At 38.9% G+C, this 27,226-nt stretch overlaps 1 protein-coding gene and 3 pseudogenes across 1 annotated transcript; all 4 read left to right on the top strand.

Annotated features, from left to right (window-relative positions):
• Nucleotides 1-234: 234 nt before the first annotated feature.
• Nucleotides 235-1,159, top strand: LOC138425389 (olfactory receptor 12D1-like; annotated as a pseudogene).
• Nucleotides 1,160-5,827: 4,668 nt separating this feature from the next.
• On the top strand, nt 5,828-6,781 carry LOC138425419 (olfactory receptor 12D2-like). Its single transcript, XM_069563293.1, has one exon. It carries the CDS (start codon nt 5,828-5,830, stop codon nt 6,779-6,781), a length of 954 nt encoding a protein of 317 aa, XP_069419394.1.
• A 1,474-nt stretch (nt 6,782-8,255) lies between these two features.
• On the top strand, nt 8,256-10,548 carry LOC138425165 (putative olfactory receptor 1F2; annotated as a pseudogene).
• A 3,562-nt stretch (nt 10,549-14,110) lies between these two features.
• LOC138425395 (olfactory receptor 12D2-like) lies at nt 14,111-15,063 on the top strand (annotated as a pseudogene).
• The last annotated feature ends 12,163 nt before the right edge of the window (nt 15,064-27,226 follow it).

The raw sequence follows: 27,226 nt of genomic DNA, 5'->3' as shown, positions 1-27,226 counted from the left end.
AAAAGATGTATATATATATTTGAAAAGATATGTCAAATAAAAACAAAAGTGTTTGAGTAACAGTCCATAAATGGCATATAATGTTAATATTTAATAATCCAGTGGTCCAAATATTGTATAATCTGTGCTGCTGAGACTATTTAAAACACCACTGCTCTACCTCAAAATATTATTATCTAGATGGGAAAATCCTCAGTTGTGGGACACTGGTTCTCATCAGAGATAACATTCCATATGTTATTTTGTTTCTTCTTTCAAGTGATGTTGAAACAAACCTCAGTCACTGAATTTCTTCTCCTGGGAGTGACAGACATGCAAGAACTGCAGCCTGTTCTCTTTGTGATTTTCCTTGCAATTTACATTGTCAGCTTGGCTGGAAAAGGAGCCATCCTGATGGTTGTCATCTCTGATTCAAGACTCCATTCTCCTATGTATTTTTTCCTGGGAAACCTGTCATGTGTGGATATCTGTATTCCAGCTGGAGAAATTCCTCTCTACCCACAAAGCAATTTCTTTCTTGGGAGGTATAAGCCAGCTTCATTTCTCCCATTTCCTAGGCAGCACAGAGTTCATGTTGCTAGCCATGATGGGCTTTGACCGCTTTGTGGCGATCTGCAAACCATTTCATTATATTCTTATCATGAATCATCAAGTCTGTATCCAGATGGCTGTCACTGTCTGGATCATTGGTTTTTTCCATGCCCTGCTGCACTCAGTAATGACCTCTCGCTTAAACTTCTGTGGTTCCAACCGTATTCATCACTGCTTTTGTGATGTTAAGCCATTGCTGGAGTTGGCCTGTGGGAACATTGAGCTCACTGAGTGGCTGCTCAATACTGTCACAGGCACCATTGCCATGGGCTCATTCTTTCTAACATTCCTGTGCTATTTCTATATTATCATCTATCTTAGTTCAAGACCCATTCTTGCAGCATGCTTCATAAAGCGCCGTCTACTTGTGCCTCCCACTTCTTGGTAGTTGTTCTTTTCTGTTGTTTTTGTTTACATTCATCCTGCCTCAAGTAGCTCCATGGACCAGGATCAGATCAGTGCCATTATGTACAATGTGGTCACTCCTATGCAAAATCCACTGATCTATACTTTGAGGAACAAGGAAGTAAAAGGGGCCTTGAGGAGGGTGATGTGAAGGAGGCTCTGACTTAAAGATATCTGAAGAATTCTTCAGAGGCATAAATAAATAGGTAATGAAAACTGGAGATAGCGAGTTTATACTGCTTCTCAAATTGTTTACTCTTTGTAAAACAGAGTGCACATGTGCTAAGTTGCTTCAATCATGTCTGACTCTTTGCAACCCTAGGACTCTAGCTTATCGGGCTCCTTTGTCCATGGGATTCTCCAGGCAAGAATACTGGAGTGGGTAGCCATTTCTTCCTCTGGGGGTCTTCCTCACTCAGGGATTGAACCCACGTCTCTTATGTCTCCTGCATTAGCAGGTGGGTTCTTTACCACTAGCCCCACCTGAGAAGCTTATAAAACAGAGAGAATGGTATAAAGAAAAAATAAATGAAAAAGCCCAGTAAGTTGTGTTCAACAGTTCATTTCTAGGGAATATAAGGGAAATTTGAACAAATGTACACTATTCATGGAATCTTAAAGTTGAATTTGTTTGGGAGATATTGGTTGATACAGCTGATCTGTCATGTTTGTGCTCTTGAATAAAATCAGGTACAGAAATTTGCCTCAGTTACTCATACATTGTATAGCTGGAAAGTGCTTAGGCCAGTTTATCTGTGTGTTTCCTGCAAGTTAACATATTATAATGTGAACAATAAAATTATTATGCCATTATGTTTTAAGGATTTGAATTTAGGATCATGGGCACAAATGGAAAAGTAAATATTAACTCACACATGAGTGAAAGGACATTTTTAATCAGTATGTCGTGATTTCTTTTTCTCTCAGCAGGGAGGCAAGAAATTAAAACAAATATTGCCATTAGTTCTAGTTAACAGAGGTACAGTAACCAATGGTTTATCTAAAGAGTTTTGTGAATTCTGACTGCAAAGATGTATTATAAGTCAACTGACAACCTGTCAAAGATTCCTGTAAAATATTGTCAAAAGTATAGTCAGTTTGAAAAAAATCTCAGGAATACATTTTTAGCTTTAGCATGTTATTTTCCCCTCAAGTTTTGGTCATGAATATTGAGTTTCTAAACTTTCCCTATCATTTATTTTGTTCTTTGGTTTCTATACTTATTTTCACAGTTTGTAATGTGATATGATATGATGTAATTCCAGTGAAATATACAGAATTCCTCAAAAATTTGTCTTGCTTTCCTTACCTGTCACCAAGCTATACTAAGTGAAAGTTATTAAATAATAATTGCTGAAGTATATTTGGAGGCTAACAGAGAATTACTATGTTCCTCACTTTCTAAGAGCCACTGAATCTGAAACCATGGTGGATGCCAATACTTACAACTATTTAGAGATACAGAATTCCCTGGTGTCCAGTGTTTAGGACTCCATATTTTCCCTGCTTAAGCCACAGGTTCAATCCCTGGTTGGGGAACAAATATCCCACAAAACAGGTAACAGTCAATAAATAAAAAGCAGGAATAATAAATAAATAAAAGAGAGATACAGACAGATAAGACAAGACTATAAAAGGATATTTTGAGGTCACAGATGGACTCCTGAAATTTTTTACATTCACTTCTGTAAACCCAAGAAATTTGGTTCTAACCTTACTCACATGGTTCTTCCATCTTCCCACTCTACCTTCTTCGGTCTCTTGATTCCAATTTTGTCTATAAAAGAATGTGTGTGGGAGAAGGCATCTTACATCCTGCACTATCTCAGACAGAATTTCTATTGAACAGAATTTTTGACATAATCCAAGCTTCATAGAGGCTGTAAACTACAGAGGAGCACATGGTTACCTATTGCTTTATGACATGCTGTCACCCTAAACACAGATGGTTAAATTCCTATTTAATTAAACTGTATGGATGCTGATGGCATGGGCATTAGTAACAGAGGGTAGAGACAGTGAGCCTGTTAAGCTGCTGATGAAATTAATAATTAAGAAATTATTAATGTGATGAATATATTATGAACTTCGGCAAAATGAAACACAGTTGAAAGGTGGACAAAGTAGATTGCATTGTAATGGTAGTTAGAAAGCTTGGATAGACGTTGGATTGCATATAGATATTCCTTGGATGAAGCAGATGCAATACTACTACTAAAGCAGAGAGCAAGAAGTGAAGAAGACACACATTGGAGATATCAGCCTCATTCTCCTAGGGAGAAGTGTGAGGTCTGGGATACCAAAATAAAAGAAAATATTTGAGTGTTAATACCAACAGTAGGAGAGTCCTGGTGGTCCAGTGGTTAAGAATCTGCCTGCCAATGCAGGGGACACAGGTTTGATTACTTGTCCAGGAAGATATATACTGCTGAGCAGCTAATCCCGTGTGCCGCAACTCTTGATCCCAAGCTCTAGAGCCTGCGAACCACAACTACTGAAGCCCCCAGCCTCTAGAGTCCATGCTCTGCAACCCGAGACACCACCACAATGAGAAGCCCGTGCACCACAATTAGGGAGTAGCCTGGGCTCACCACAGCTGGAGAAAGGCTGTGCATAGCAGTGAAGACTCACTGCGGCCAAACATAAATAAATAAATTTTTTTTAAAAAACACCAACAGTGAAGTGTCAGACTCAGGAGGAACAAAGCAATGCCGCTTCTCCTCATTCCTCTCTTTTGCATTCCATAGAACCATAGTAATAAATGAGTAGAATACCTAAATGACAATCATCTTTCTGTGCAGATCAATAGGATGTGACTGGCGCTCATTCTTTAACTGTCATTGCCCAATTTCCTTCCATTTTATATAGAATTTTCGGAGTGCAGTCCCCAAGGTGAGAACTTTGGTATCCACACCTCTGTCCCAGGAAATGAAAGATAATTTTAGAGAGTGCAATACTAAGTGAAGTCAGTCAGAGAAAGAGAAATATCATATGACATCCTTTGTATGTGGACTCTCAAAGGAAATGATACACATGAACTTAATTGTGGGACAGAAAAAGACTCACAGACTTAGAAAATGAACTTATGGGTGCCAGAGGAAGGGCTAGTTCGGGACTTTGGTATGGTCATGTACACACTGCTATATTTAAAATGTATAACCAACAAGAACCCATTGTATAGCACATGGAACTCTCTCAGTGTTATGTGCTGGCCAGGATGCAAGGGGAATTTGGAAGGGAAAAATGGATGCATTTCCATCTATGACCTGAGTCCCTTCACTCTTCATGTGAAACTACCACAACATTGTTAATTGGCTATACTCCAATTAAAAATAGAAAGTTCAAAGTTTGGGGGAAAAACGAAAATGTAGGCCATTGAGACCTATACTGTCTGTGATTCTTAAACTAGGAGAGAAGTACAGTAAGGAAAGAAAATAGGAATGATGGGAAAAACAAAAATAGAACTCAAGATAGGACTTCCCCAAGGAGAATTCTGTCATACTGCAGGTATAGAAAGATCTTCCCTAACCCCAGGGACATTCTCTCTCAGGGTTTGTCTGAAGATCTGTGCAACATAAAAGATGGGCAGAATTTCAGAAAGAAGAGGTTTGGGAAGATGAAGAACTTATATGCTCAGTCCCAATATAAGTTGTCACTTCAAATACATTTTTACTCTTTATTTCTCTTAATGTTTTTCTATTATTTACTTTACAGGAGTGTCCACCTGGTAAGCTTTCTTAGCGGTGAATTTGAACACTCAAACAGGTAGGAGAATGAGCCAGGAGACAAGCTGGGGAGTTGCACTTATTGTCTATCTTCTTGAGGTATTCAAGTTGAATGCCCAGGATTCAGGGCTAGTTTCCTATCTTATGATAGGAAACATTCCCCATTGTGTTTGCGGATTATGAAGGCTCTTTACTACCTACATTTTTATTGCCTTTCTCTAAGTGTTCTCCAGAGTAAATATGTGATTTTTAAATATTCAAGATGCAGTGAAATAAATCATTTGGTATATAAAGTCTGATTACTATTATCTTTAGATGTTAGGAAACGGTTCTCTTCCCCAATGATTTTTTAAACAGTTTTGTTTTGAGGGTAGAGAACCAAAAATGATGTTTGGCATATCATGCCTCTCTTAAGCAGGAGTGATAAAGTTTAATAATATACAAAACATACATGGTTATCCAGGAAAGCTACTCTGAACACCTGGAAGCCAGCCTTCAATAAAGGTGAATTAATGGTTAGATATTTACTCAAAATTTTTTCTAGCTATGAGGGTGAGAATCCCAGGGGATTGCTAGAAATGTTCCCTACTCAATTCACTTTTGAATTCTAGTCACATCAAATGGTTTTCTTCTCCTTTCAAGGATTTCCCAAACTTAAAATGTTTCCTTTTTATAGAAAGCATTCCATGGTTTGCATCTCTGTTTCAATTTCCTTAGAGCTCTTAATGTTCTCTCATTGTTGATTGCTCTTAAGTAAATCAAATGAGTTCTTACTTTGCTAAGTTAAAGCAGTGCAGTGGAGTATTTAAAAATTTACTTTCTGTTAGATCTTAGGATGATAAAACACAAGTGTTATTAGAGAAGATGGTAGGCTGGCAACATGCTCTGAATTCGTGGAAGAAAGAAAAACATTAATTTTTAAAGTGTTTGAGTAACGGTCCACAAACACCATGTAACCTTAATATTTAATAATCTAGTGGTCCAAATATTGTACAACCTGTGATGCTGGGACTATTTAAATAGCAATGCTCTCTCTCAAAATATTATTGTCTGGGTGAGAAAATTCTCAGCAGGAGGACTCCAGATCACATCAAAGATCACATTCCATGTTATTTTGTCTTTTCTTTCAAGTGATGCTGAATCGAACATCAGTCACTGAATTTCTCCTCCTGCCAGTGACAGACATCCAAGTACTGCAGCCTGTTCTCTTTGTGGTTTTCCTTGCAATTTACATTGTCAATCTGGCTGCGAATGGAGCCATCCTGAGAGTTGTCATCTCTGATCCAAGACTCCATTCTCCTATGTATTTTTTCCTGGGAAACCTGTCATGTCTGGATATCTGCTTCTCCACAGCGAGTCTGCCGAAGATGATGGAGAACGTCCTCTCTACACACAGAGCAATTTCTTTCTCGGGATGCATAAGCCAGCTTCATTTCTTCCACTTCATGGGCAGCACAGAGGCCATGTTGCTGGCCGTGATGGGCTTTGATCGCTTTGTGGCTATCTGCAAACCACTTCATTATACTCTGATCATGAATCCTCAAGTCTGTATCCAGATGGCTCTCACTGTCTGGATCATTGGTTTTTTCCATGCCCTGCTGCACTCAGTAATGACCTCTCGCTTAAACTTCTGTGGTTCCAACCATATCCATCACTTCATCTGTGATATGAAGCCGTTGCTGGAGTTGGCCTGTGGGAACACTGAGCTCAACCAGTGGCTGGTCAATACTGTCACAGGCACCATTGCCACGGGTTCATGCTTTCTCACATTCCTGTCCTATTTCTATATTATTATCTATCTTTTCTTCAAGACCCATTCTTGCAGCATGCTTCATAAAGCACTGTCTACGTGTGCCTCCCATTTCTTGGTAGTTGTTCTTTTCCATGTCCCTGGTGTTTTTGTTTACATTCATCCTGCCTCAAGTAGCTCCATGGACCAGGATCAGATCAGTGCCATTATGTACAATGTGGTCACTCCTATGCTAAATCCACTGATCTATACTTTGAGGAACAAGGAAGTAAAGGGGGCCTTGAGGAGGGTGATTTCAAGGAGTCAATGACTTGAAGAAGTCTAGAGAACTCTTCTCAGGCATAAATCAACAAACAATGAGAAACTGGAGATGTGGTATTTTACTGCTTGTCAGAGTGTTTACTATCTGTGAAACTAAAGGAACTGCATAAAAGAATAATAAATGGAAAAGTCCAGTAAGTCATGTTAAACAATGCATTCCTACGTAATATAAGGAAAACTTGAATAATTGGGACACTGCCCATTGAATTTTATTGTTCAATTTGTTTTGGAGATATCAGTTGATAAAAATGTCTTGTTTTCTATTTTTTGTGTTCTTGAATAAAATCAGATACAGAAATTTGCCTCAATTACTCATACATTGTATAGTTGGATAGTACTTAGGTATGTTTACCTATGTGTTCCCTGCAAGTTAACATATCATAATGTGAATAATATAATTATACTGTTTCAGGGACTTCTCTGGTGGCCCAGTGGTTAAGACTTCAAGCTTCTAGTGCAGAAAATACAGGTTCTATCCCTAGTCAGGAAACTACGATCCCACATGTTGCATGGCACAGCCAAAAGACAAATAATTTTTTTAAATTATTGCACTTTACATTAAACTATTTCCTTAAACTGCTACACTTTAAGGATTTTAATTTAGGGCCATGGACTCCACAAGAAAGTCAATGTAAACTCACAAATGAGTTAAAGGACATTATTAAGCAGTATGTCATGATTTCTTTTTCTCTAAGCAGAGAGGCAAGTAATTAAAATAAATAGTAGTCTGAGTTCTAATTAATACAGATAGTGTAACTAATGGTTTAGCTAAAGAGTTTATGAACCCTCACCCCAAAGATATTTAATAATTCAATTGAATAACCTGTCAAGGATTACTGTAAAATATTGTTCAAAGTGGAGTCAGCTTGAGAAAAACTCAGGAATACCTTTCTAGTTCATTATTATGTTATTTTCTCTTCAATTTCTGGTCATGGAAAATTGAGTTTCAAAATTCTTCCTTTTTATTTAGTTTTTTTATTTCTACACTTATTTTCACAGACTGTAACATGATATATTATGATGTAATACCAAAGAAATATGCTGCTGCTAAGTCGCTTGAGTCATTTCCGACTCTGTGTGACCCCATAGACGGTGGCCCACCAGGATCCCCCATCCCTGGGATTCTCCAGGCAAGAACGCTGGAGTGGGTTGCCATTTCCTTCTCCAATGTATGAAAGTGAAAAGGGAAAATGAAGCCGCTCAGTCGTGTTCAACTCTTAGTGACCCCAAGGACTGCAGCCTACCAGGCTCCTCCATCCATGGGATTTTCCAGGCAAGAGTACTGGAGTGGGGCGCCATTGCCTCCTCTGATGAAATATGAAGAATTCATAAACATGTTTTGTCTTGTTTTTATCTGTCACCAAACTTATACCAAGTGAAAACTATTAAATAGTAATTGCAGAAGTATTTTTGGAGCTAACTGACAAGAATTACTATGTTCCTCCCTTTCTAAAGTCCTAGCAATGCCACTGGACCTAAACCACGGTGGGGCAGCACCTAAAACTACTGAGAGATGCAGAATGATGCAGCAGTTCAGCGGTGAGGAGCCTGCACTTTCCCTCTCGAGGGTCTGGGCTCCGTCACTGGTTGGGAAACTAAGATCCCGCAAGCCAGGCAGCACAGCCAATAAGTAAATACAGTAAATAGAGTACAGACAAAAGCCTGTAAAAGAATCTTTTGAGCTGATAGACTATTCAAATTGTTTACATTCACTTTTGTAAATCCAAAGGATTTGGTTCTGATCTTACTCACATGTTTCTTCTATCTTCCAACTCTACCTTCTTTGGCCTCTTAACTTCAGTTTTGTTAAAAGAATGTATGTAGGGAGAAGATATCTTACACTCTGGACTGTCTCAGAATTTCTGTTGAACAAACTTTTTGACATAAGCCAACCTACACAGAGGCTGTAAACTGTAGAGGAACACATAATTACCTATAGCTCCATGATACACTGTCACCCTAAACACAGTTAAACACTTATTTAATTACACTACATTATTTTGTGATCCAGAAACTGGGAAGAGTACAGCAGGGAAGCACTGACTCTGTTTAATGTTACAGGTCTCAACTGAGATGACTCTGTTTATAGATGTATGAAAATAATTTAATCAACTGCAATATATTTTCATGACAGATATTCTCAGAACAATAAAAATAAAAGGACATATATAATAGTTTAGGCCTGTATGTCAGTCTCTTCCAACTATTCTTACTTAAGGAGATAGGGCAGTAATAGGCAGAAATTGTGAACTTTTAAGGAATCTTTCTAATTTTATTTCCAAATCAATATTCAGCTTCTGCTTAATTGTTGATTTTATTCCTCAACCCTATCTATAGGAAATTTTCTCAAGAAAAAATTTCTCCAGGTTTTTCTCTAATGAGTGTGGGAACAACTGAGGTCTAGTTTCTTAGCAAGTTTAATAATTTTTTCTTTTTAAAATTGAATTATGGTTTATTTACAATATTATCCTACTATCAAGTGTACAGCATAGTCACTCATTATTTTTACAGACCATGCACCATTAAAAGTTATTACAGGATAATGGCTATAATTCTATCTGCTATACAGTGTATCCTTGTTGCTTATGTCTTTTCTTTTTTAATGGATAAGCAACGAGGATATATTGTATAGACAGAGAATTATATTATTGTATACCTTTCCTTTTTCTTTTTATTTACTTCTATTCATTTATTATTTTTTTTAAGGCTTCCTTCATAGCTCAGTTGGTAAAGAATGCGCCTGCAATGCAGGAGACCCTGGTTTTATCCCTGGGTTGGGAAGATCTGCTGGAGACCCTTCTCCAGCTACCCACTCCAATATTCTCAGGCTTTGCTTGTAGCTCAGCTGGTAAACAATCTGTCCACAATGCGGGAAACCAGGGTTCAATCTCTGGGTTGGGGAAGATCCCCTGGAGAAGAGAAAGGCTACCCACTCCAGTATTCTGGCCTGGAGAATTCCATGGACTATATAATCCATGGGGTCGCAAAGAGTCAGACACGACTGAGCAACTTTCACTTTTATTTTTTTTAAGTTTTATTTTTATTGGAGTATAGCCGACTAACAATGTTATGTAGGTTTCAGGTAGACAGCAAAGGGACTCAGCCATACATATATCTGTATTCATTCTTCCCCAAACTCACCTCCCATTCAGGCTACCACGTAACACTGAGCAGCGATCCATGTGGTAGAGATCAGTCTCTCTCTCTCTCTGGCCCAGTTATATTTCTCTGCAGTTTGCTGACATGGACAACCTGCTTTTGACTGCCATGGCTATCGACTGCTACGCTGCCATCTGCCATCCTCTGCACTAACACTCCTAATGACTCCTTGCAGATGTGGACTGCTGGTGGGTGGGTCATGGGAGAGGCCCACTCTGACTCTTTGACCCAAAGCTTGATGCTAACTTATCATTCTATAATAATCTAGAGATACCTCACTTGTTGTGTGATTTTAAACCTCTCTTAAGGCTTTCCTTCTCTGATGCCCACCTCAGTGAGGACCTAATGATGGTTCTGACAGGACTCTGAGGAATCAGCCCTCTCTTCTGCATCATAAGCCCTTATGCCCATACTTCCTTTGCTGTAGCTCAGGTCCCATCAGCACAGGGGAAACAGAAAGCCCTGGCCACATGCAGCCCCCACCTCTCCATGGTCATCCTCTTCTATAGCTCGGTCTTTGCCACCTACCTGAAGTCCCCATGCCACTGGGGAGTGGAAGAAATGAAGCTGGCTTATGCATCTGAAGAAACTTTGTGAGTAGAGAGGGAGTCTTCCGGCAATTTTGACATCCCTTTCAACATGCAGAGATTGTCAAGGAAGGACAGAAATACAAACATGTGAAATCAGAACAATAACTTAAACAATGAGTACACAATAATTATTTACTTATATTATATTCATGGCATACTATAACAAGCAATTATGGTGATGAATATATAATGAACTGCAATGCAACAAAAATGAACTGTGATAGATGGACAAAGTACATGGCATTTACGACAATAATTAGAATGCTTGGATCCATGTCAGATTGCATATAGGTATTCTTTGGATGAAGCAGAAAGAATATTGTTACCTAAAGGGTACAGCAATAAGTGAAGACACACATTGGAGAGACCAGCCTCAGTCTCCTAGAGATAAATGTGAGCATTGGGGATCCCAAAATTAAAGAAAATATTTAAATGTTACTACCAGAGGTGAATAGTCAGATTTAGAAGGCACCAAAGCAATACTACTTCTTACTATTCCTCTTTTTTGTTTTCCATAGAATCACAGCAATAAATGAGTATAATATTTTAATGATGATCAATTTTCTGTATGGATCAATGGGATATGACTGGCCCTCATTCCTTAACTGTCATTGCCTGATTTCCTTCCATTTTTCTATGCAAGTTCTCAACATGAGGAAGTGCATCCAAATCTCTGTCCCAGGAAATGAAAGGTAATTAAAGAAATCCTAAGGCCCTTGAGAACTGTACTGTCTGTGGTTATGAAAGTAAGAAAGAAACAGAGTAAGGAAGGAAAATAAAGGAAAACCTGGAACTCAAGATAGAAATTCCCCAAGGAGAATTCTTATATTGCAGGTATAGAAAAGTAACTTCTTTATTCTTTCAGTAATCCTCCCAAACCCCAGGGACACTCTCTCTCAGGCTTTGAATATCTAAAGATCTGTGGATCATAAAAGACAGGCAGAATTTCAGAAAGAAGAGGTTTCAGAAGATGAAGAGCTTATGCTGTAATTCCAGTATAAACTATCACATCAAATATTCTACTCCTTATTTTTCAAAAATTTTTCTGTTGGTTTTAATTATTTATTTATTTTTCCTTCCTGTTATGTTGCCCTCTGTGCTTCCAAGGCTCGGCACAGACTTAGCAGCGAGAATGTTTCCTGGTGTTTGGAAACCTCTCTTCTTATGAGTCTCTTCCCGGGACGGGACTCCCTTCCCGGGACGGAGCTCCCTCCCTACCTCCTTTGTCTCTTTTTTTGTCTTTTGTATTTTTTCCTACCTGTTTTTGAAGCCAATGACCTGCTTACACTGTTGGTAGGAATGCAAACTAGTACAGCCACTATGGAGAACAGTGTGGAGATTCCTTAAAAAATTGCAAATAGAATTGCCTTATGACCCAGCAATCCCACTTCTGGGCGTACACGGAGGAAACCAGAATTGAAAGAGACACATGTACCCCAATGTTCATTGCAGCACTGTTTATAATAGCCAGGACATGGAAACAACCTAGATGTCCATCAGCAGATGAATGGATAAGAAAGCGGTGGTACATATACACAATGGAGTATTACTCAGCCATTAAAAACAATACATTTGAATCAGTTCTAATGAGATGGATGAAACTGGAGAAGATTATACAGAGTGATGTAAGCCAGAAAGAAAAACACCAGTACAGTATACTGACACATATATATGGAATTTAGAAAGATGATAATGATGACCCTGTTTGCGAGACAGCAAAAGAGACACAGATTTATAGAACGGACTTTTGGACTCTGAAGGAGAGGGAGAGGGAGGGATGATTTGGGAGAATGGCATTGAAATATGTATACTATCATGTAAGAAACGAAGCGCCAGTCTATGTTCAATACAGGATACAGGATGCTTGGGGCTGGTGCACAGGGATGATCCAGAGAGAGGGATGGGGTGGGAGGTGGGAGGGGGGTTCAGGATTGGGAGCTCGTATACACCCGTGGCGGATTCATGTCAATGTATGGCAAAACCAATACAGTATTGTAAAGTAAAATAAAATAAAAATAAAATTAAAAATTTTTTTTCTACTATTTACTTTTCAGAAGTGTCAATCTGATAAGCCTTCTTAGCTGTGAATTTGAACACTCAATCAGGTAGGAGAATGAACCAGGAGACAGGCTGGGGAGTTGCCCATATCCTCTGTCTTCTTGCCTGTATTCACAAGTCAAGGATTGAGACCTGTTTCCTATCTTACCATGAACCTTGTCTTTGTGGATTATGAAGACTCTGTTGCCTACATTTTTATTGCCATATCTCTAGGTAGTCTCCAAAGTAAATAAGTTATCAATAAATATTCAAGATGCAATGAAATAAATATTTGGTACAGAAAATCTCATGTTATTTTCTTTAGATGTTAGGGAAAGATTTTGCCCCCAAATGAATTGTTTAATATAATTTTGTTTTGCAAGTAAGGAACCAAAAACGATGTTTGACATATGCGTATCTTGATCAGGAGGGATAAAGTTTGACAGTATACAAAATATACATGGCTATCAAGGAAGGCTACTCAGAATTCCTGAAGCCATCTTTACAAAAAAGATGTGCAGGGTCCAGCACAGCGGGCGAGAAAGACCTGAAACCTGGGGATGGGGAGCCGTGTAATGAAAAGACAGATACATATGATTGGGTAAGTGGGAAGTCAGGGGGCCTTCCTGCTCTCCATGGCAGGAAGACAAAATGGCTCATTTCAGCCCTCACTTTTATTGGCAGAAGTCACATGAGATCATTGGGAAATAGTTATACTAGGGGGGTTGATCAGCGCACCATCAAGAGGGGGTAAAATTAAGGCTCTGCTGTTAATCGGAAAATCTGGATTTGTTTCCATGAGGACGGACACAGGGGCAGTCAGTGAAGCGGAGCAGAGAGCACGTCCAGCTCCACGTATGCCCATTGGGCATGCTTACTAGGACAATCCGGGGGGGGGGGGGGCGGGGGGGGGCGCGGTTTGCCGCACACTCCTGTCATGGGGCAGGTTCTGATCTCTGCCCTGCCAGGCTGCAACAAAGATGTAATAAAGGTTAGATAATTTCTCAAAATTTTCTCTAGCTACCAAAGTGACAATCCCATGGGATCTCTGGAAATGTTCCCTACTTGATACACTTTTTTATTCTAGTCAAATGAAATCTTTCTCCTTTCATAGATTTCCCAGACTTTGAATGATTCCTTTTTATAGCAAGTGCTCCAATGTCTGCATCTCTATTCAGATTTCCTTATAGCTCTTATTATTCTCTCATTGTCTATTTTTCCTAAGTAAAAACTTCAGATGGTTTCTTCCTAGGTCAAGAGATAGCACTGTGGTGGAGTGCTTAAAGAGTTCCCTGCTTTTGGAGTTGATTTAGGATGATAAAGGGCAACTTGTATCAGAGAAGGTGATAATCTGGCTAAATCCTGGAAGAAAGACAAATATTAATGATAAATCTAATTCTTAAAATGTTTGAGTAACAGTCCATAACCAACACGTGACCTTATTTAAATAGCAGTGTTCCTCCAAATATTTTTGTCTAGATGGGAAAATCCTCAGCTGTGGGACTCTGTTCCCATCAGAGATTGCATTCCATATGTTATTTTGTCTTTTCTTTCAAGTGATGCTGAATCAAACCTCAGTCACTGAATTTCTCCTCCTGGGAGTGACAGACATCCAAGTACTGTAGTCTGTTCTCTTTGTGGTTTTCCTTGCAACTTACATTGTCAATGTGGCTGGGAATGAAGCCACCCTGATGGTTGTCATCTCTGATTCAAGACTCCATTCTCCTATGTATTTTTTCCTGGGAAACCTGTCATGTCTAGATATCTGCTACTCCACGGTGACTCTGCCAAAGATGCTGGACAACTTCCTCTCTACACACAAAGCAATTTCTTTCTTGGGATGCATAAGCCAGCTTCATTTCTTCCACTTCCTGGGCAGCACAGAGTCCATGTTGCTGGCCCTGATGGGTTTTGACTGCTTTGTGGCTATCTGCAAACCTCTTGGTTACCCTCTTATCATGAGTCATGAGGTCTGTGTCCAGATGGCTATCTTTGTCTGGATTATTGGGTTTTTCCATGCCCTGTTGTACTCAGTAATGACCTCTCACTTAAACTTCTGTGGTTCCAACCATATCCATCACTTCTTCTGTGATATTAAGCCATTGTTGGAGTTGGCCTGTGGGAGCACTGACCTCAATGAGTGGCTGCTCATACTGTCATGGGGACCTTTGCCATTGGCCCATTTTTTCTAACACTTCTATCTTATTCCTACATTATTATCTATCTTTATTTCAAGACCCACTCTTGCAGCATGCTCCATAAAGCACTGTCTACTTGTGTCTCCCACTTCATGGTAGTTGTTCTTTTCTACGCTCCCGTAGTTTTCACTTATATTCATCCTGCCACAGGGAGCTCTGTGGAGCAGGAACGGATCATTGCCATTATGTACAGCGTGGTCACTCCTGTACTAAATCCACTGATCTATACTCTGAGGAACAAGGAAGTGAAGGGGGCCTTGAGGAGAGGGATCAGTAGAAGACTCTGACCTGAAGTCGAGAGAATTCTTCTGAGGCATAAAGGGGCAAAGAGAAAACTGACATGTGCAGTCATACTGCTTTTCTAATTGTTTACCATTTGTAAAAACAGAAGGAAGTGTATAAAGGAAATGTAGGTGGGTAAGTCCAGTATATTTTGTTAAATAATGCATTTCTAGATAATATAATGAAAACTTGAACAAACTACATGGAATCTTAATGCTGAATCTGTTTGGGGGATATCAATTGATAAAACTGATTTGTTATGTATTCTTTCATGTTCTTGAATAAAATTAGATACAGAAATTTGTCTTAGTTACCCATGAACTCTGTAACTGAATAGTATTTAGGTCTGTTTACCTGTGTGTTCCCTGTAAGTTTATATATCAAAATGTGAACAATAAAATCTTATGCTGTAATATTTTAAGGTATTGAATTAATGGCCCTGATTACTTAATTGGAAAAATAAATGGTAACTCACATATGAGCCAAAGGATATTTTTAAGTGATAAATCAATATGTCATGATTTGTTTTTCTCCAATCTGGAAGCAAGTAAGTAATTAAAGGAAAAAATATTTTGAGTATTAATTAAGAGATAAAATAACCAATGGTTTATCTAAAGAATTTTGTGAACTCTGACTCCAAATATGTTTTATAAGTCAATTGGACCACCTGTCAAAGATAGTTGTAAAATATTCTTATAAGTGGCTGCTGCTAAGTCACTTCAGTCATGTCCGACTCTGTGTGACCCCATAGACGGAAGCCCACCAGGCTCCCCCGTCCCTGGGATTCTCCAGTGGCAAGAACACTGGAGTGGGTTGCCATTTCCTTCTTCAGTGCATGAAAGTGAAAAGTGAAAGTGAAGTCGCTCAGTCGTGTCCAACCCTTAGCATGGACTGCAGCCTACCAGGCTCCTCCATCCATAGGATTTTCCAGGCAAGAGTCCTGGATTGGGGTGACAATTCTTAAAAAAAAAACTCAAGAATACCTTTCTTGCCCATTGGTATATTTTCCCCTCAATTATTGGGATCTTGAAAATTGAGTTTCATGACTTTTCCATTTAATATATTTTCTTTTTTATTTCTTTATTTACTTTCACAGATTACAGTATGATATAATATGATGTAATATCGGTGAAATATGAAGAACTCATCCAAAATTTCTCTTGTTTTCCTTACCTGTCATCAAGCTTATACTAAGTAAAAACTATTAAACAGTAACTGCTGAAGTATTTTTGGAGGTAATAGGCAACAATTACTATGTTCCTCACTTTCTAAGTTCTTAGAAGTGTCACTGGACCTGAAACCATGGGAAGTGCCAGCACGTACAACTATTAGAGATACAGGATGCCCTGGTGTCCCTGCAGTGGTTAAGACTATGCACTTCCACTGCCAAGGGCTGGAGTTCAATCCCTGGTTAGGGAACTAAGATTCCACAAGCTGGGCAGCACAACCACAGATAAATAATAATAATAATAATTAATAAGTAAAATAGAGATATATACAGGTAAGAATATAGGAGGATATTTTGAGGTTATGGACTGATCATTCACACTGTTTACATTCACTTTTGTAGATCCAAAGAATTTGGTCTTAATTTACTCACATGGTTCTCCAACTCTACCTTCTTTGGTCCAGTTTTGTTCTAGTGACAAAACAGTGACAGTTCCAGTTTTGTTTATAAAAGAAAGTGTATGGGAGAAGGCATCTTAACCCTGAACTATCTCAGACCAAAATTTCTATGGATCAGAATTTTTTACATAATCTAACCTTCATAGAGACTAAACTATAGAGGAGCACATGGTTACCTACTGCTGCATGACACACTGTTACCCAAAACACAGATGTTTAGACACATTTAATTAAGCTGCAATATTCTGTGGTTCAGAAATTGGAAAGAGTACAGTAGGGAGGCATTAACTCCATTTAATATATTTCAGGTCTCAACTAAGATGACTTTATCAATAGATGTATGAAAATAATTTTATAAACTTCAATATATTTTATGACAAAAGTTCAGAGCACTGAAAATAAAAGGACACATATGGTATATTGTAGCTGTATATCAGTCTCTTCAAGTTATTCTTACATCAGGAGACAGAGTAGTGAATAGCAGAAGTTTTGCGTTTTAAGTAATTTTTCTAAGTTACTTCCAAATCAATGTTAGGCTTCTGTTTAATTGTTAATTTTCATCCTCAACCCTGTCTATAGGAAACTTTCTCAACAGAAAATTCCTCTAGGTTTTTCACTAATGAGTAACTTTGGGAACTGAGTCTCCAAGGCCAGAAAGATTTATTTTGAGGCAAACTCTTTCTGGTCCCAAGAGAAATGAAGATTGATAATGCTCAGCTCCTAAATGCGTTGTCTTTAGCTGGTACATCAGAATATTCCAAGGCCCTCAAATTCTTTGTTCTTTCCCATCCACCTACCAATAACATTGGATAGAATGAATATTTCTAAGGTCATCATTTACAGAGTAAAGATTAGAGAAACCAGAGGCAGGGGTTGAAGATGTCATGTGCCAAATGGAGCAATGGGATCAGCTTTCAAAGTGGACCATAGAGAGGTCAAGTTCTGTACTTGGTGGGCTATATAACATAGAAAGTCTCTTTTCATTTGTGTATCTGTTTCCAGGACAGTATATAAATCAAACCAGCTGAAAGAGCATATCTTAAATGGTAAAACCACTATGGTAGAAATATTTAGTTGGAAATTAAATATATATGTCTAGAGTTGGAAATATAAGTTGAAATTAAAGGTATAATTTGAGAGCTATGTGTTTATAGATATGTGAAGCATAAAAGACCGAAAGAGGAGAGGTACAAAAGTGAATTAGAAGAAGGAGGAGCAGCAAGCAGCCAATGAGGCTGAAAACAAGTCTGCGCTGGAAAGTGAGAGCTGGGTGCGTATTCTGAAAGCAAGGTGTTTTTGTTTTTGTTTTTAAATATTTAAGGTGAGAAAAAAAAGATCAAGTCTGTTAAGTGTTACTGAGAGGTCAAGTAATTTAAAGACTGAGAATTGAACTTTGACATTGACAAGAATGAATTCAGTGGAATGGTGAGACCAAAAGTTTCATTTAACTCAGTTCAAGAGAAGATTAAAGGCAAACGGTTTGAAAAGTAATTGGCAACAAATAGTGGAGATACTGAGCTTTTAGAAGTGGGCCATCATCTGGAGAAGGCTACAGGAACTCACCAGGTTGAGGGTATGCTCTATCTGAGGCCAAAATTTTAAAGATGGTTAGAAAACCCTCATTACTTTGAGATGTTAAAACAGTATTCAGGTAATTTGTCTTGAGGCCTAAGGTAAACCACATATTCTCTAGAGTTTTAAATATATATACATACATATAATAGTATAATTCTCTCATTTATACTAAAATTGAGAGATGGATACAATATAAACCTACAGGTGGGTATAATAACAGTGAGACTATTCAGTAATAGTCAAGAAGGCATAATCTGAGAGATTTGGAATGTGAGAATTATAGCCCTGTCTGAGCTGAAGAAGTAATATTCTAAAGCAGTAAGTGAAAGAGGGGTCCAAAGATGTCAGAGGAATAGGACGGGAAGACCACTTTCTCCCTCATAAATTCCTCAAAAGAACATTTCAACGCCGAGCAAACTCCACAAAACAACTTCTTTAGGCTGGCAGAGGACATCAGGCAACCAGAAAAGCAGACCATTGTCTTCAAAAACAGGTAGGAAAAAATATAAAAGATGAAAAAGGAGACAAAGGAGGTGGGGAGGGAGCTCTGTCCCGGAAGGGAAGCCCGTCCCAGGAAGGGAATTTTAAGAAGAGAGGTTTCCAAACACCAGGAAACACTCTCCCTGCCGAGTCTGTGGCGAGCCTTGGAAACACAGAGGGCAACATAACAGGAAGGAAAAATAGATAAATAATTAACACCAAGAGATTACAAGCCCAACAGTAACTCCCCCAGCGGAAAAGCAGCACAGACGCCTGCATCCGCCATTGGGAAGTGGGGACAGGGCAGAGACGCGTGGGAGGCGTGGGCTGCAGTGCTTTGCAAGAATCGGGCAGGAACGCCCCACGCGCAACCAGAACGATCTAACTTGGGCTAGCAAACCAGACTGTGGGATAGCTACCACGTGAAAAGCTCGAACATAAGACACCGCCAGGACCGAGCACAGAACAAAGGACGGAACGGAAAAAGCCGGCTGCAGACCATCCCCCGCTGGGGACAGGCAGCCAGAGCCGTAAGGACTGGAAAGGGGCAATTGCAGACCCGGAGAGACTTTACTTACCTAACTGCAAGCAGGCTTCTTTGCTAAGACTTCTGGGGGTGCTGGACAGTCACCATCTGCCTCACGGGGGGCGCCAGCGGTCCACCCAGAAAGCTGAGTAGCAGCGGCAGAAAAGGCGACAAGCCTCGGCGATTGTGCTCGCCAAACTCCTGAGCTACTCGGACCTGGGAAGGGCACAAAGCGCAGTCCCAGCCGAATCTGTGCTTCTGAGGGCTGCCTGAGCGCCGAACCTGAGCGGCTTGGACCGGGGAAGTGCACGCAGCCTAGGGCCGGCTGAGCATCGTAGAGCCGGAGTGGTTTGTGTGCCGCGAGAAGGGACAGGTCAAGCGGGGCTGAGACACTGTGTGCACACGGCAGTGCTATTTGTTTGCAGCATCCCTCCTCCCCACAGCGCGACTGAACTAGTGAGCCTAAAAAACCAGCAAACAGAAGAAGTTAAACAGAGGGAACCACCTTGGAAGTGATCCCACAGGGCCCACAACATCAGAGAAGGGCCAGTATTTTTTTACTATTTTTAAAATCATTCCTTTTGGTTGTTTGTTTGTTTTCTTTTTGTTCTAACTTTTTTTAAATTGTTGTCTTCTATTTCTCCTCTAATTTTTATTTCTATAACCTACTATTACTATTTTTAAAAAAAAGACTTTTTTTTTTTAAGGCAAACACCATATATAGTCTTTGGATGGTTGGTGATGGTTTGTTTTTTTTTTAATAATTCTTTTTTTTTTCTTCCTCTTTCCTTCTGCTTCTTTTCTTTAATATTGTATTTTTGAAAATCCAACCTCTACTCTAGATTTTTAATCTTTGCTCTTAGGTTTTTGTTGTCAATTTTGTACATTTAAAAACCCAAACTTCACTACCCAAGTTTACCTGAGAGCGAGATTACTGGCTTGACCACTCTCTCCTCCTTTGGACTCTCCTTTTTCTCCACCAGGTGGCCTCTGTCTCTTTTCTCCCCCATCTCTTCTCTATCCAACTCTGTGAATCTCTGTGTGTTCCAGACGGTGGAGAACACCTAAGGAACTGGTTACTGGCAGGATTTGTCTCTCTCCTTCTCATTCCTCTCTCTTATCCTCCTGGCCACCGCTGTCTACTTCCTCCCTCTCATCTTCCCTGTATAACTCCGTAAATACCTCTGAGCGGTCCAGACTATAGAGTGCACATAAGGAAGTGACTACTGGCTAGCTTGCTCTCTCCTCTTTTGATCTCACTGCATCTCATTCCAGTCACCTCTAACTACCCCCTCCATCTTCTCTCTTCCATGTAACTCAGTGAACCTCTCTGAGTGTCCCTCAATGTGGAGAAACTTTTCATCTTTAACCTAGATGTTTTATCATCGGTGCTGTATAGATGGAGAAGTCCAGAGGCTACTGTAAAAATAAAACTGAAAACCAGAAGCAGAAGGCTTAAATCCAAAGCCTGAAAGCATTAGAGAACTCTTGAATTCAGGGAACATTAATCAATAGGAGCTCATCAAATGCCTTCATACCTACACCGAAACCAAGCTCCACCCAAGGGCCAACAAGTTCCAAAACAAGACATACCATGCAAATTCTCCAGCAACACAGGAACACTCCCCTAAGCTTCAATATACAGGCAGCTCAAAATTATCCCAAAACCTTTGATGTCTCATAACCCATTATGGGTCACTCCACTGTACTCCAGAGAGAAGAAACCCAGCTCCACCCACCAGAACTCCAACACAAGCCTCCCTAACCAGGAAACCTTGACAAGCCACTGATAGAACCCCACCCAAAGTGAGGAAGCTCCATACTAAAGAGAACTCCACAAATTACCAGAATATAAAAAGGCCACCCAAAACGTACCAATATAACCAAGATGAAGAGACAGAGGAATACTCAGCAGGTTAAGGAACAGGAGAGTTGCCCACCAAACAAAACAAAAGAGGAAGATGTAGGGAATCTACCTGAGAAGGAATTCCGAATATTGATAGTGAAAATGATCCAAAATCTTGAAATAAAAATGGAATCACAGATAAATAGCCTAGAGACAAGGACTGAGAAGATGCAAGAAAGCTTTAACAAGGACCTAGAAGAAATAAAAAAGAGTCAAAATATAATGAATAATGCAATAAATTAGATCAGAAACACTCTGGAGGCAACAAATAGTAAAATAACGGAGGCAGAAGATAGGATTAGTGAAATAGAAGATAGAATGGTAGAAATAAATGAATCAGAGAGGAAACAAGAAAAACGAATTAAAAGAAATAAGGACAATCTCAGAGACCTCCAGGACAATATGAAACACTCCAACATTCGAATTATAGGAGTCCCAGAAGAAGAAGACAGAAAGAAAGATCATGAGAAAATCCTTGAGGAGATAATAATTGAAAACTTCCCTAAAATGGGGAAGGAAATAATCACCCAAGTCCAAGAAACACAGAGAGTTCCAAATAGGATAAACCCAAGGCTAACCACCCCAAGACACATATTAATCAAATTAACAAAGATCAAACACAAAGAACAAATATTAAAAACAGCAAGGGAAAAACAACAAATAACACACAAGGGGATTCCCATAAGGATAACAGCTGATCTTTCAATAGAAACTCATCAGGCCAGGAGGGAATGGCAAGACATACTTAAAGTGATGAAAGACAATAACCTGCAGCCCAGATTACTGGACCCAGCAAAGATCTCATTCAAATACGAAGGAGAAATCAAAAGCTTTACAGACAAGCAAAAGCTGAGAGAATTCAGCACCACCAAACCAGCTCTCCAACAAATTCTAAAGGATATTCTCTAGACAGGAACACAAAAAGGGTGTATAAACCCGAACCCCAAACAATAAAGTAAATGGTAACGGGATCATACTTATCAATAATTACCTTAAACGTAAATGGGTTGAACGCCCCAACCAAAAGGCAAAGACTGGCCAAATGGATACAAAAACAAGACCCCTCTATATGCTGCTTACAAGAGACCCACCTCAAAACAAGGGACACATACAGACTGAAAGTGAAGGGCTGGAAAAAGATATTCCACACAAATAGAGACCAAAAGAAAGCAGGAGTGGCAATACTCATATCTAATAAAAGACTTTAAAACAAAGGCTGTGAAAAGAGACAAAGAAGGCCACTACATAATGATCAAAGGATCGATCCAAGAAGAAGATATAACAATTATAAATATATATGCACCCAATATAGGAGCACAGCAATATGTAAGACAAATGCTAACAAGTATGAAAAGGGAAATCAACAATAACACAATAATAGTGGGAGACTTTAATACCCCACTCACACCTATGGACAGATCAACTAAACAGAAAATTAACAAAGAAACGCAAACTTTAAATGATACATTAGATCAGTTAGACCTAATTGATATCTATAGGACATTTCACCCCAAAACAATGAATTTCACCTTTTTTTCAAGTGCTCATGGAACCTTCTCCAGGATAGATCACATCCTGGGCCATAAATCTAAACTTGATAAATTCAAAAAAATCGAAATCATTCCAACCATCTTTTCTGACCATAATGCATTAAGATTAGATCTCAATTACAGGAGAAAAACTATTAAAAATTCCAACATATGGAGGTTGAACAACACACTTCTGAATAACCAACAAATCACAGAAGAAATCAAAAAAGAAATCAAAATACACATAGAAACGAATGAAAATGAAAACACAACAACCCAAAACCTGTGGGACACTATAAAAGCAGTGCTAAGAGGAAAGTTCATAGCAATACAGGCATACCTCAAGAAACAAGAAAAAAGTCAAATAAATAACCTAACTCTACACCTAAAGCAATAGAAAAGGAAGAATTGGAGAACCCCAGAGTTAGGAGAAGGAAAGAAATCTTAAAAATTAGGGCAGAAATAAATGCAAAAGAAACAAAAGAGACCATAGCAAAAATCAACAAAGCCAAAAGCTGGTTCTTTGAAAGGATAAATAAAATTGACAAACCATTAGCCAGACTCATCAAGAAGCAAAGAGAGAAAAATCAAATCAATAAAATTAGAAATGAAAATGGAGAGATCACAACAGACAACACAGAAATGCAAAGGATCATAAGAGACTACTATCAGCAGTTGTATGCCAATAAAATGGACAACGTGGAAGAAATGGACAAATTCTTAGAAAAGTACAATATTCCAAAACTGAACCAGGAAGAAATAGAAAATCTTAACAGACCCATCACAAGCACGGAAATTGAAACTGTAATCAGAAATCTTCCAGCAAACAAAAGCCCAGGTCCAGATGGCTTCACAGCTGAATTCTACCAAAAATTTCGAGAAGAGCTAGCACCTATCCTCCTCAAACTCTTCCAGAAAATTGCAGAGGAAGGTAAACTTCCAAACTCATTCTATGAGGCCACCATCACCCTAATACCAAAGCCTGACAAAGATGTCACAAAAAAAGAAAACTACAGGCCAATATCACTGATGAACATAGATGCAAAAATCCTCAACAAAATTCTAGCAATCAGAATCCAACAACACATTAAAAAGATCATACACCATGACCAAGTGGGCTTTATCCCAGGGATGCAAGGGTTCTTCAATATCTGCAAATCAATCCATGTAATTCACCACATTAACAAACTGACAAATAAAAACCATATGATTATCTCAATAGATGCAGAGAAGGCCTTTGACAAAATTCAACATCCATTTATGATAAAAAAAAAAAACTCTCCAGAAAGCAGGAATAGAAGGAACATACCTCAACGTAATAAAAGCTGTATATGACAAACCCGCAGCAAACATTATCCTCAATGGTGAAAAATTGAAAGCATTTCCCCTAAAGTCAGGAACAAGACAAGGGTGCCCACTTTCACCGCTACTATTCAACATAGTTCTGGAAGTTTTGGCCACAGCAATCAGAGCAGAAAAAGAAATAAAAGGAATCCAAATTGGAAAAGAAGAAGTAAAACTCTCACTGTTTGCAGATGACATGATCCTCTACATGGAAAACCCTAAAGACTCCACCAGAAAATTACTAGAGCTCATCAATGAATATAGTAAAGTTGCAGGATATAAAATCAACACACAGAAATCCCTTGCATTCCTATACACTAATAATGAGAAAGTAGAAAAAGAAATTAAGGAAACAATTTCATTCACCATTGCAAAGAAAAGAATAAAATACTTAGGAATATATCTACCTAAAGAAACTAAAGACCTCTATATAGAAAACTATAAAACACTGATGAAAGAAATCAAAGAGGACACTAATAGATAGAGAAATATACCATGTTCATGGATTGAAAGAATCAATATAGTGAAAATGAGTACACTACCCAAAGCAATTTACAAATTCAATGCAATCCCTATCAAGCTACCAGCCACATTTTTCACAGAACTAGAACAAATAATTTCAAGATTTGTATGGAAATACAAAAAACCTCGAATTGCCAAAGCAATCTTGAGAAAGAAGAATGGAACTGGAGGAATCAACTTGCCTGACTTCAGGCTCTACTACAAAGCCACAGTCATCAAGACAGTATGGTACTGGCACAAAGACAGACATATAGATCAATGGAACAAAATAGAAAGCCCAGAGATAAATCCACACACATATGGACACCTTATCTTTGACAAAGGAGGCAAGAATATACAATGGAGTAAAGACAATCTCTTTAACAAGTGGTGCTGGGAAAACTGGTCAACCACTTGTAAAAGAATGAAACTAGATCACTTTCTAACACCGCACACAAAAATAAACTCAAAATGGATTAAAGATCTAAATGTAAGACGAGAAACTATAAAACTCCTAGAGGAGAACATAGGCAAAACACTCTCAGACATAAATCACAGCAGAATCCTCTATAATCCACCTCCTAGAATACTGGAAATAAAAGCAAAAATAAACAAGTGGGATCTAATTAAAATTAAAAGCTTCTGCACAACAAAGGAAAATATAAGCAAGGCGAAAAGACAGCCTTCAGAATGAGAGAAAATAATAGCAAATGAAGCAACTGACAAACAACTAATCTCAAAAATATACAAGCAACTTATGCAACTCAATTCCAGAAAAATAAACGACCCAATCAAAAAATGGGGTCAAAGAACTAAATAGACATTTCTCCAAAGAAGACATATGGACGGCTAACAAACACATGAAAAGATGCTCAACATCACTCATTATTAGAGAAATGCAAATCAAAACCACAATGAGGTACCACTTCACACCAATCAGAATGTCTGCAATCCAAAAATCTGCAAGCAATAAATGCTGGAGAGGGTGTGGAGAAAAGGGAACCCTCCTACACTGTTGGTGGGAATACAAACTAGTACAGCCACTTTGGAGAACAGTGTGGAGATTCCTTTAAAAATTGCAAATAGAACTACCTTATGACCCGCAATCCCAGTGCTGGGCATACACACCAAGGAAACCAGAATTGAAAAAGACACATGTACCCCAATGTTCATCGCAGCACTGTTTATAATAGCCAGGACATGGAAACAACCTAGATGTCCATCAGCAGATGAATGGATAAGAAAGCAGTGGTACATATACACAATGGAGTATTACTCAGCCGTTAAAAAGAATTCATTTGAATCAGTTCTGATGAGATGGATGAAACTGGAGCCGATTATACAGAGTGAAGTAAGCCAGAAAGAAAAACACCAATACAGTATACTAACACATATATATGGAATTTAGGAAGATGGCAATGACGACCCTGTATGCAAGACAGGGAAAGAGATACAGATGTGTATAACGGACTTTTGGACTCAGAGGGAGAGGGTGGGATGATTTGGGAGAATGACATTCTAACATGTATACTATCATGTGAATTGAATCGCCAGTCTATGTCTGACGCAGGATGCAGCATGCTTGGGGCTGGTGCATGGGGATGACCCAGAAAGATGTTCTGGGGAGGGAGGTGGGAGGGGGGTTCATGTTTGGGAATGCATGTAAGAATTAAAGATTTTAAAATTTAAAAAATAAAAAACTAAAAATAAAAATAAATAAATAAAAAATAAATAAATCAGTGAACAAAAAAAAAAAAAAAAAAAAAGACTTTCCTTAGTTCAGTTTAAGGTTCAGAGCAAAAAGGAGGGAAAGCACAGAGATTTCCCAGATGCTTCCTCCCCACACGGGCACAACCTCCCTTGTTCACGCCAAAGAGGTCCCGTGTCACAGCTGGAAGACTTGTACTGACGTATCAGGATCCCGAGTTCACGCTTCTGTTGTACATCCTCTGTGTTTGAACTTTCATGTTTTTATTAAAATATCTGTTTTCAATTGAAAAAAAAAAAAAAGAAAGAAAGCGGTGGTACATATACACAATGGAGTATTACTCAGCCATTAAAAAGAATTCATTTGAATCAGTTCTGATGAGGTGGATGAAACTGGAGCCGATTATACAGAGTGAAGTAAGCCAGAAAGAAAAACACCAATACAGTATACTAACACATATATATGGAATTTAGAAAGATGGCAATGACGACCCTGTATGCAAGAAAGCAAAAAAGACACAGATGTGTATAATGGACTTTTGGACTCAGAGGGAGAGGGAAAGGGTGGGATGATTTGGGAGAATGGCATTCTAACATGTATACTATCATGTAAGAATCGAATCGCCAGTCTACGTCTGAAGCAGGATACAGTATGCTTGGGGCTGGTGCATGGGGATGACCCAGAGAGATGTTATGGGGAGGGAGGTGGGAGGGGGGTTCATGTTTGGGAACGCATGAAAGAATTAAATATTTTAAAATTAAAAAAATAAAAATAAAAAATAAAAAACTAAAGCAGTAAGTGGAGAAGGAAATGGAACCCACTCCTGTATTCTTGCCTGGAAAATCCCATGGACAGAGGAACCTGGCCAGGTAGAGTCCATGGGGTCCCAAAGAGTAGGACACAACTGAGTGACTGAGCTGAAAGAGATAAAGGAGTACAGGAAGACTTAATCTTGTAAAAAGTAGGAAATCTT

Source organism: Ovis canadensis, chromosome 20 (genome assembly GCF_042477335.2).
Source record: "Ovis canadensis isolate MfBH-ARS-UI-01 breed Bighorn chromosome 20, ARS-UI_OviCan_v2, whole genome shotgun sequence".
Taxonomy (NCBI): Eukaryota; Metazoa; Chordata; class Mammalia; order Artiodactyla; family Bovidae; genus Ovis; species Ovis canadensis.
Note: the sequence above shows the minus strand (reverse complement) of the source record. Positions and strands in the feature narration are given on the sequence as shown.

Bases quoted from the DNA above. Each gene is read 5' to 3' on its own strand.
- LOC138425419 (XM_069563293.1), top strand. From the start codon at position 5,828: ATGTTATTTTGTCTTTTCTTTCAAGTGATGCTGAATCGAACATCAGTC.